Genomic DNA, 11,155 nt, shown 5'->3' on the forward strand with positions numbered 1-11,155 from the left:
TTCTGAGACCCTTCCCAGGTAAAGAAGTCAACCCAGTGTTAAGCTGTAAGACTTAACCACACAGTCCGCAGACACTGCAGGATGGAGGAAGCAGGCTGGTGAGGACCACAGAGAGAAGGGGCGGGACTGAATGCAGCCCAGAACCAGGAATATATGTAGAACCGGAAGTGAGAAGCAGAATTCTTGCAAGGGTTGCCCACAGCTGTCAGCAATCCCCCTCTCCTGGTAGGATACCTCCCCTCTTATATAGCTGCCTTTGATGGGGCATAGCATTTAAAGTACTCCAGAGACCTTTGCATTTATAAAAACTGCAGATTTATTCAGCGAGGGCCCGTGTCCAAGAAGCTATGGTGTAGAAGTCGGAGGACCTATTTTTCCTCTTCTCCCCCTCACTTCATCTTCCCGGAGGGCAAAAATGGTCTGGACCCTGAAATCCTAACCCAAATAAAAAAAACCACAAAACTGAGGTTCCAAAAAAGTTAAAGAATCTTAATTCCTCATAGAAAAGAGGGAGGAGCCAAGGCAAAAGGGTGTCCCAGGGGTGGGGGAAATACCCCCCACCTGGTGGGATACCTCCCCTCTTATATATAGCTGCCTCCGATGGGGACAAGCCTGGGGTATAGCATTTAAAAACTCCCACACCCCATTTTATCAAAACCAAAGAGAAAAAAAATTTCCCTTTCCCGCCCCCAAACCCAAATATATATATATACTTTTTCTTAAAAAAAAATTCCAAGGCATTAAAGCGTTAAAGTGAATCCAGAACAAGAGAAGGTGAGATCCCCTCCTTCCTTCCCTCACTGTGGGGTTACTCAGTACATCCCCAGCAGAGGAACCAGCCCCAAGGGGATGGTGAAGGGAAAGGACCAAAGGAAACAAAGGGGTGGGACCTCCTTATCCAATCAGCAGCCAGCGTGGGTGTGACCATGGCACCAGGAAGCCACACCCCACGTGGAATCTTCCAAGTGGGAGCTGGCAGGGGAGAACGCAATCTTGTGTAACTCTTGGTCAAGTAGAGGCAGGGAAAGCAGGTGCCAGGCAGGAAGTACAGAAAGAAGAAATGGGTCTTCTGGGTCCCTGTAGTCAAGGAGAACCCCGCTTCCTCAGCTCCTGGACAAAGACTGGAAGGAATGAGAGGCACAAGTCAGGCCAGTCTCCACTGTCTTCCCTTCCAAGGCAGGCGCTTCCCATGAACACAAGGGCCTGCGCTACAACAGAGGTGCCTCACCTTCGATTATTTCCTCTTTCATTTTCTGCAGCTCCTTCCGCACCTCTTCCAGAAGCTCCTGGAAAGAACCAATCAAGAGGGGTCCCGAACTCACAGAAACAATGACCCCCTCTCTTACTCCAACTTAGCTAAGGTTCTTAAACATTAACACTTGCTTGTGTGCTTGTGCAGGTATGTGCATGTGAGCGTAAGGTATGTGCAATCAAGAGTGAGGTATGTACATACACTTGGCGCGGGTGGAGGTCAGAGAACAGCTTGAAAGAATTCACTTCTTCTACCATGTTGTTTTTGTGGATAGAACTCGGGTAAGAGTGGCATAGCCACCTTTACCTGCTTAGCCACCAAACAGTCTACTTTATTTCAGGGACAGGGACGGATCGTAGGGCATCTTAAATGCTACTTAAGCACACTACTGCTGAGCCACGCCCCCAGCTCCTTTCTGGAGGATTCTAGGCTTTACCACTGAGCCATGCCCCCAACCCCTCACTTGGGTGGGGAGGAGGGGAGTTCTTGGCACTCTTTTGATTAGCCAGGTTCTCTTCCCTTTCTTCTTGACTGAAGACAGAGAAAGCTGGCTCAACAACCCTTCCCTCATCCTTTGACACAGCTGCCAAGGTCACAAAATGATGGGAATGTTCTATAGGAGAGTTCTAGATCTTTGGGGCCAGCAGAACAGTATTGGAGAACATCCAGTAGCAAGCTTGCCAAATGTACATAGTCTCCTGCCAACTGTGACTAGAGATGGATAGCTGGAGCCACTGAGGATCCTGGGGACTCAGCAGGAATGAGTGATAGACTGGTACGGTCTGCTATAGCTACTGGAAAAGTGTGGGCGTCTGTCCCACCAACTCCTTCTCTCAGGCTAGAAGAGGTTTCTAAGCCTTTCCTAGAACCATTCTGGAGCCGAGTCTGTCTCTGTCTCTCCTGGCATCTTTCTAGCTATTTCCCCAAGCTACCTGCTTCACCCTCTCCAAGTCGGAGTCATCGCTGGAGCAGGGCGTCGAGGGGTGGGCCTCGGAGGTAGTCACAGAAGAGGATGACTTCATCCTGAAGAGATGGCACAGGGCAGGAGTGAGGGTCCTGTCCCAGGGGTTACATTATGTTCCTCCCCAGTATTTATGGCCTACCTTGGCAACGTTGTGCTGTTCTTCTCCCAGGGTCTTCTCACAGGCTCTGGGTGGGTGCGTGGGTCGGTGGGGCAACAAATAAAGATCAGAGACAAGCATTGCCCCCACAATACCATACCACCACTCAACTCACCAGGGCAAAGAATCTTAGAAAACTACAATCCCCAGTACTGTTTTCACAGTTTCCCCTGTAGTGCTTTCAAAGCAAGAACAATGCATCATGGGATTTATAGTTTCTGTGGATAGACAGGGCTATCTATCACTCACCACTCTGGGCAGGGAGTCGGGCCTCTGGCTCCTCCTGTTGGCAGTAAATACAAGTATCATAAACTACCCTTTCTATGCCAATATTCAGGTCCAAAGCCAGCTCAGCCCTGTAACACCTCCTCCCTGCCCTAGGGTACTAGTGTACACCATAAGGAATATAGGGCAGGAAAAGCCCCCTACTTACACTGGCTGACTCGTCTTTGGGGGGCTTCTCCCCAACCTGTGTGGCTTTTCTTCTGCAGAGGGGCAAGCAAGGACAAGCTACAGTTCACACTCTGCCACTCAACAGGACCCCTTCCCACTGCTACATTCCAGGAGAGGTTGGAAAGTTAAAGAAGGGGCCTGCAAGATAGCTCAGCAGAGCCGGGCGTGGTGGCGCACGCCTTTAGTCCCAGCACTCAGGAGGCAGAGGCAGGCGGATTTCTGAGTTCGAGGCCAGCCTGGTCTACAAAGTGAGTACCAGGATAGCCAGGGCTACACAGAGAAACCCTGTCTCGAAAAAACCAAAAAAAAAAAAAAAAAAGATAGCTCAGCAGAGAGAGGTGCTTGTACCAGCAGAACCGCCCGATTTAACCCCAAAGACCTCTGTGAAGGCTGAAGTAGAGAACTGAGTCCTGCAGATTATCCTCTAACCTCCACATGAACAAACATACACAATGAATAAATAAATGTAACAATACTTTTAAAAAGAGAGGCAGGCAGATCTCTGAGTTCAAAGCCCCCCTAGTCTACACAGCGAGTGACTGTCTCAGAGGAAAAAAAAAAAAAAAAACATGGGACAGAATGCATTACATGGCACAAGGCTGTAATCCCAGTATGTGAGAGGCAGAGGCGGAAGAGTCATCATTTTAAGTTCCAGCCTAGCCAGGGCTGAGAAGAGCAACAGCAACAATCCAGTTCAGGGCTGCTGAGATGGTTCAGTAAGGAAGGGTGCTGGCTGTTAACCCTGACAACTTGACTCCTATTCACAGAACCCACATGGTGGAAGGAGAGAGACCTCTCTTCCGGGGAGTCATGGGCACACTCATATATACGATAAATAAAAAGAAATAGCTTGAAAATTTAAGGAAAAATCCAGTCCAGAGATTGTTCCTCTAGAATCTGGAGGGGTCCCCCATAATTCCCACATCTGGAAATCTTAAGAACTCTAAGGGTGAGGAGCTCTCCTAGGTCAGCAAGCTGGGTGTCTAAGAATCTAAGCTTCCAGAATGTTCAAGTGGAATCTCTCATGGCTCAAGCACTTTCCAGTCTGTGAGACACCTCAGGGGCTGAGTGAGTCTCCAGCATCGTGTCCTGGACATGGCTGTCATCAGGCAGCATGGCCACTCAAAGACACAAAGAAGCTGAGTGCAGGTGTGTCATTCCAGTGCCCAGGAGGCTGAGGCAGGTGCATAGAGTTCAGCCTGGGCTAGACATGAGCGGGAAAGGAAGAGAGAGGACAGGAAGGGGAGGGGCCCAGTCAGCACTACAACAGCCTAACCCTGAAAATGCAGCATACAGCTGAATTCTGGGACTCAGGCTCACCTCCGGGCCAGCATGGCGTTCATCTCTTCCATAAGCCCCCCACCAGTGCTTCGACTGTTCTCAGCTTTGGGGGCCAGGGGCCCCCCAGAGGCCTCCTCCTGCTGAAAGAGTGAAAAAAGGGGAGAAGGCTTCACAGGTAGGTCAGGTGACCTTCCAGCCCTCTTGTGACACCTTTGGGGGACTCTGACCACCTCCCATTGTCCCCTCAGGGCTTCATCCCAGCCACTCCCATGTACTTCCTTACCTTGCTCACTTTCCTGAGTTTGGCTCCAGCAATGGCAGCAGCCAGGCCTGGGGCCCCGGAACCCCCACTATTGGGGCCCTGTGCTGTAGGGAGTGGGGGTGCAGGGGGTGGGGCTGCCCCTGCTCCATGACCTGCCCCAGATACCCCTGAGGAGGGCAGACCTGGGGGTGGGGGGGGACCTGGAGGAGGGGGAGGTCCTGGAGGTGGAGGAGGGCCCCCAGCTGGGGGAGCAGGTGGGCCTCCTGCAATAAACACAGAGAATGGTCCTGCTGAGAGAGAAGCCTGACTTTGTGTCCTCCCTGCCCAACCAGCTCCTCCAGGGAGGTCCCCATGACCTAGTCACAGCCATCACCTGCATTGGAGACCCGGCGTTCCATATGCTCCGGCTGCCTGTACAGGGGAGGGGGCGGAAAGGAGGCTGCTTCAATCCCCAAACCAAGCTAACTGGGGGTGGGGGGTGAGGGACCCAGGACAGAAGCCTCTGGTTCATCTCTCAGGTCACCAAGGAGGCTGGTGCCTGCCCTCCATCCAAGTCTGCCTTCCGAGGGCCCAGGGAAAGAAGGATGAGAACAAGGGGCAGGAGGCATGGATGGAGCCTGGGTGTGTTCTTTACAACTATGCAAACAGATGATTCCAAAATGGCCATAGGCTCAGAGAGGTGGAGTACGGGCACGGGGGTGCCAGCATGGTTCATTCCCTCATCAGATTCTTTTTGGAGGGGAGGGGTTGGATTTTCTCTCTTTTTCTCTATTTAGACAAGGTCTCACTGTGTAGCATAGGTTAGCCTTGAACTTTGTAGACCAGATGGGGTTCTAACTTGCAGATCCACCTGCCTCTGCTTTCTAAATGCTTGGAAAGGTATGCACCACCATGCTGATTTGTGTAACAGCTCCCCCTACTAATTTCTAAGGCCAGCCTGGAATTCACTTACATAGCCCAGGCTGGCCTCAAACTCTTGGCAACCCTCCTGCCTCAGGCTGAGATGACAGGTTGTGTGCCACCACACCCAGTTTTGCAGTTTCTTGTCTCCGAGGGCTTGGCAAACAGTGTCGGAGTGCCATCTCCTTCTAGACTCTTGGCCCTCTGACCTTTCTAGAAAGTGAGAACTGGCAGGTTCTGAACTCTGGGAGCTACGGGATGCCTCAAAGGAGTGAGGGTCCCCACCTTTTCTGTTGTTCCAGCTCCTCTGGGGAGGGACCATTCTGGGCAGACCAGGCAGGGGGTGCTGGGGCTGCGGGAGGCCCACCTCCTGGAAGGTGAAGAGAAAACCACAGTAAGACAGGAGGAGCTCCACTCCTTCGGTCTCCCCTCCCCCCATCCAGATGCCATCCCAGTGAGAAGCAGAGGCCCTGACAGCCCTCACAAGACTCAGCACCCAGAAAAGAGAACAAGGAGCTGCCTCCCTGGGCCCGAGCCCCTGTGAGATGGGGCATCCATGAGACACGGACGTCCCACTCGTCACTAAGCCATACAGGTTAGAAATCTGCGGAAAGAACCACTTCTCCAGGCCTGCACCACCGATGGCATTCTCCACGCACACAGACTGGGTAAGCTCTCCCACTAACACAAGGCCTGGTGAAGTCAACATCTCAGCCACTGGGCTGCTTTCCCCTACAGAAAGCAGAGCAGTCACCTAGGACACAGCGAGGTGGGTGGGGACATGGTTCAGTGGCAGAGCACCTGAGTAGCTTGTCCAAAGCCACCCCCCAGTCAATCACCAGCACCTCTTAAAAAAAAAAAAAAAGACAGGATTTTGGCATCATTAGGGAACTTAAAATAAAAGAAGTCTTGTCCCCTGCACTAGAGTTTCCACTTGACCCAGATCACCACATGGGCTGAATGTTTCCAAAAACAGAAATACCATGTAGCTGGGCATAGGGTGCACGCCTTTAATCCCAGGACTCAGGAGGCAGAGGCAGGCAGATCTCTGAGTTCGAGGCCAGCCTGGTCTACGGTGAGTTTCAGGACAGCCAAGGCTACCCAATGAAACCCTGTCTCCAAATAGCACATAGGGCTGGCGAGATGGCTCAGCGGGTAAGGGCACTGACTGCTCTTCTGAAGGTCCCGAATTCAAATCCCAGCAACCACAGGGTGGCTCGCAACCACCCATAATGAGACCTGACTCCCTCTTCTGGTGTGTCTGAAGTCAGCTACGGTGTACTTATGTATAATAATAAATAAATCTTTGGGCTGGAGCGAGCAGGGACTGGGCAAGCAGGGTTGACCGGAGTGAGCAGAGGTCCTAAAAATCCAATTCCCAACAACCACACAAAGGCTCACAAGCATCTGTACAGCTACAGTGCACTAACATACATAAAATAAATAAATACATCTTTAAAAAGATATAGCACACCTAGAGACTTTACTTTAAACTGAGATGGCACCAGGGTCTGGCACAGGGCAGGCAACCCTGTATCACTGACCTGCTTCCTTAGCCGCCTCTGGACTTTGCTTTACACAAATACAGCTGTGGAACCCAGAATGGCCCAGAACTCTCCATCCTCTTACCTTCTCAAAGGCTCACATTACAAGTAAATGCCACCATGACCAACACAGGGAACTCGGGGGAGGCTGGACAGACAGACGTCTTGGTGCAGCAAGTGGTTGAGGAAACCTTTTAGAGAGGGGCCTTTATACCTCGGCATACACCAGGCATTGACAGTTCCCATCAGTCTACCTCCATAGGTTAGCTGATTTCTAGGTAGGCAGACTCAGGCCCCGAAGGGCAGGACAGCAGCTTCAGGCTGCATAGCACTGCTGAGTGGGTCTTCTGCTCACCCCAAACCCCAGTCTGTTTGGCTGTTTGAGACAAGGTTTCTCTGTGTAGCCCTGGCTGTCTTGGAACTCACTGTATAGACCAGGCTGGCTTTGAACTCAAGAGATCCACCTGCCTCTGCCTCCTGAGTGCTGGGACTAAAGGCATGAACTACCACACTGGCTGTGTTTTTTGTTTTTTTTTTTAATTTTATATGTATGGGTGTTTTGCCTATATATGTATTTCTGTGTACCACATATGTGCCAAGTGCCCACAAAGGCCAGATGTCAGGGCCTTTGGTGGGGATCTCTGAGTCACCCATCCTGTGGGTGCGAGAGTCAAACCCTGGTCCTCTGGAAGAGCAGTGAATGCTCTTAAGCACTGAACCATCTCTCCTGTCCTCCAACACGTGCTTTTGAGATAGAGCTTTATGTAGCTCAGGCTGGACTCAGCACTTCCTGTGTAGCTGAGGATAGCCCTAATCTCATTATCCTCCCTCCTCTACCTGCTGAGCGCTGAGACAACAGGCATGCACCACCAGACCTAATTTATGCAGTGCTGGGGAATGAATGCAGACAGACAGACAGACAGACAGACAGACAGACAGACAGACAGACACACACACACACACACACACACGCTAAGTGAGCTCTCTACATACAGATCTATGTTCCCAGTCCCAATTTTATTTACGTATCTATGACAGAGTCTTGCTACATCATCCAGGCCTGCCTGGGACTTGTTACAATCCCCATGCTTCAGCCTCCCTATCACAGCAAGAGCCCCAACACAATCCCACCGGCCCATCTAACCTTCCAAGGCCTCTAGGGCGTTGGCCATGCCTGTTGCAAACTGTATGGCGTCCTCCTTGCTGCCGAAGTTGAGGCCCCAGACCTGGCGGGCATCTCGCCACTGATGGAAGATGGGAGTGGCCTGATTGTACTTGACACCCCGAATGATGGCACAGTTGATAACCACCTACAAGAGAGAACAGGTTGACGCGGGCACCGTGGTAGGCAGGCAGAGGGACAGAGGGACAGAGGGAGCCTGCACCTGCTGATCCGGCTGCATCTTGCGGCCAACAACTCGGAAGGAGTTAGCAGTGGGGTTGTGGTAGATCTGGACGCGGCTGAAGGCCTGGGGACCAGTGCCAGCCGGGAGCCATCGCTTGTTGCTGTCATCATAAAGCATCACAGTAGCCCGGCTGGAACAGATGACCGTCTCGCTGCCAGGGGAGAAAACAGAGGGGCCAGTCACATCTCCTTAGATCCATATAGTAGATACAGGAACGGACTGCAGCCTGTACATGAATATACAGGGGTGTGGCTGTACATGCATGACTGGGAGTGTTGCTCAGTGGTTAGAGACCCTGACTAGAAACCCCAATGAGGGGCTGGGGGTGTGGCTCAATAGTAGAGTGTTTGCCCAGCTTGCTGGCCTGGGCCCGTGGTTGAATCCACAATACTATAAAAGAAGATAGGCTGATAGATGAGCAGTACCATGTAGTGAACAGATAGGCAGGCCACACACAGGAAGAGGCAGAAAAGAGATAAAGTAGGGTCCATAAGGCTTGAGCTGGCGACTACACAGCTTGCTCGAGGTCCTGGGTTCAGCCTCTACAGCCTTAATCAAAAGTGGATACAGGCCGACTGGAAAGGACAGAGCTGCCAGGACTAGCAGTCGGCCGGGGAGTGAGCCGAGAACAGCCTCTGCCTGGCCTTCATTTCCCCATCTCTACCACCTCTCCACCCCCACCTCTGCTCCCAGCTCAGGTCAGATAAGAAGGGCAGGAGTGTGAGGGCAGATCCCAGGGCCCTGGGGATGTCTCCCCTGAGGCCACATTTATTGGCCACCTGGTCCATCTGGTTCCCCAGGGCCCAAACAGCCATTTGGCACACATTCCTGGCTGCACTGTCACACCCTGTGGCTGGGGATGGAGACACAGCGGTGGCCCAGACAGACTGCCCTGCCACCAGGGAGCAACTGGTCCAGCCAGGGGGTGTGTGTGGGGGGGGAGGTAGGCAGTGCCGAGGAGGCCACTGGCTGAAGCAGGAAAACAACAGCTCAAATATAGAGTCAGACACCACAGACCTTGGTTCAAATTCTCCACCAAACCCTTCTTCCACATGACCTGAGAGCTCCTCATGTCTCTCATCTGTCACTTAGGGAAGACATGATGGTCCCTACTTCCTGAAGGCTGTGATCTGGTTAAAGTACTAGGCACAGTACCTAGTATACACTGGGGTACTGAGGGCTTGGTCACTGTCACCACTGAGGCACCGACCGTGCACTCACCCAGTCAGTACTGAGTGCTCAGTACTATCAGTACTAAGGTTCCCTGAACATCTCCATCACACAAGACCCCCACAAACACACCTGCCCTCCTGGAAGACTCAGTTCTCCTCCAGGGCAGGCAGTAAGGCTTGCAGACAGGAAGTAACTTGGTCAAGGTCACATACAGACAGGGGAAGTGGGGGGGAGCTCAGGCCCCACCCACCCCCACCAGACAGGGGAAGTGGGGGGAGCTCACCCCATCCCCACCAGGCTTTTTCCTGAAAAGAAGAAGTTTGTGGTTTCCAGGGGAGAGAAACTTCACCCCACAATGGCGGGGCTGGGGGCTGAGGTGTGATGCCATGCTGTGAGAGTTCAGCAGGGAAAGCCCCTTGGGGGCTAGACACCCCAACTTTGCATGTATGTTGCTTTATTACCAGCTCTTTAGCTGGGCCCATGCCTCAAGCCCAGCTAGGTCACTCCTCCTGTCCCACTGTGTCCCTTCAGAGTGGATGGCACTCTACCTGGATACAGCGGAGAGGGCCCAGAGAGGTGGAGTGTCCTATCCTCAGTCACACAGGCACAGAGCAGTTGAGAGAGGCTCTGATGTCCAATGAGCTGGCTGCCAGGTCCCACTCTTAACCACAGAAGGAGCTGTGGGTCCTTCCCAAACATCAGGGGCCATGTGAAACAAGCATAGCTTCAAGGGACTGTTTCTGGCCCAGGCACCCTTGGCAGGGCAGGGCTGAAGCCTCACCCACACCTGCCACCCACACCCAGAGCTGACTCTGGCCACATGCCCAGGGTAGACTCGGCATCACTGCCCCACCCAGATGCACTTTGGCCTCTCAGGTGGTCCTGCCCTGACATGGCTCTAGTACTGAGGGAATACTGCTGTCTGCGTAACCCTGGGCTGGGTCCTAACCTCAACTAGACCTTAAAGATGACCTTATAGAAGGACCTTCTTAAGACCCAATCCCATCCGTCCCCATGTCCCTGACCCCTCCCACTCACCCCTTCACCCACTCCCCAACACCCCCAAGTCCTGTCTCCTCCCCATCCAAGGTTTGTGAGGTCCCCTGTGCTCCAGTCTCTCCTTCCCTCTTGCCTTTGCTCAGTCCGTTCCAACATCCCCTTTCCTCTTGCACATACCCCCCCCACCCCACCCCTCACCGCCACCACCGGCTCTGCCTAGATGTCCTCCCTTCCCAGAGTTCCTCCCTGACCACTTCATCTGCACACCCCCTTTCTGCTTGACAGTCTTTTGTTCCGAGACACCCTTGTAACTCAAGCCCAGGATAAAAACAAAAACCAGAACCAGCCTCAGCTGGATGGGGCCTGCGCCCAGTCATCCTAGCACTCAGGAGGCTGACGCAAGAGGATCTCACGTTTGAGGCCAGCAGGCCAGGCAGGCTGCGCAGCACAGTGAGACCCTGTCTCAAGGAAATGAAACACCAAACCAGGACAGGCAAGATGGCTCAGCAGCTGAAGGTGCCTGCCTCAGAGCCTGGGGACCTGAGCTCGAGGCTGGTGCAGGGAGAGAACAGACTCCCAGGAGCTGTCCTCTGACCTCCACACACCCGAAGTCAAAATAAACTTTTTTTTTTCCAAATCCTTAAAAAAGAAAAGGTTAAGAAATAAATGTGCAGCCGGGCGTGGTGGCGCACGCCTTTAATCCCAGCACTCGGGAGGCAGAGGCAGGCGGATTTCTGAGTTCGAGGCCAGCCTGGTCTACAAAA

At 52.8% G+C, this 11,155-nt stretch overlaps 1 protein-coding gene across 2 annotated transcripts in view; it reads right to left on the reverse strand.

The window, feature by feature from the left end:
- Positions 1 to 292: 292 nt before the first annotated feature.
- Positions 293 to 11,155, reverse strand: part of Vasp (vasodilator stimulated phosphoprotein) — a 15,264-nt gene continuing 4,401 nt past the window's right edge. The window contains exons 2-13 of one of the 2 annotated variants that reach the window (XM_029480096.1): positions 8,199 to 8,370; positions 7,958 to 8,123; positions 5,555 to 5,639; positions 4,743 to 4,780; positions 4,391 to 4,632; positions 4,147 to 4,244; positions 2,807 to 2,858; positions 2,623 to 2,656; positions 2,356 to 2,401; positions 2,185 to 2,275; positions 1,229 to 1,286; positions 293 to 1,121 (exon numbers count right to left, since the gene is read on the reverse strand). In XM_029480096.1, the coding sequence (XP_029335956.1) occupies positions 1,084 to 1,121; positions 1,229 to 1,286; positions 2,185 to 2,275; positions 2,356 to 2,401; positions 2,623 to 2,656; positions 2,807 to 2,858; positions 4,147 to 4,244; positions 4,391 to 4,632; positions 4,743 to 4,780; positions 5,555 to 5,639; positions 7,958 to 8,123; positions 8,199 to 8,370 (1,120 nt within the window). In that variant the 3' untranslated portion in view covers positions 293 to 1,083. Of the gene's footprint in view, positions 1,122 to 1,228; positions 1,287 to 2,184; positions 2,276 to 2,355; positions 2,402 to 2,622; positions 2,657 to 2,806; positions 2,859 to 4,146; positions 4,248 to 4,390; positions 4,633 to 4,742; positions 4,781 to 5,554; positions 5,640 to 7,957; positions 8,124 to 8,198; positions 8,371 to 11,155 lie in introns of both variants that reach the window. The other variant, XM_021166949.1, reaches the window with a different exon arrangement.

Source organism: Mus caroli, chromosome 7 (assembly GCF_900094665.2).
Source record: "Mus caroli chromosome 7, CAROLI_EIJ_v1.1, whole genome shotgun sequence".
Lineage (NCBI taxonomy): Eukaryota > Metazoa > Chordata > Mammalia > Rodentia > Muridae > Mus > Mus caroli.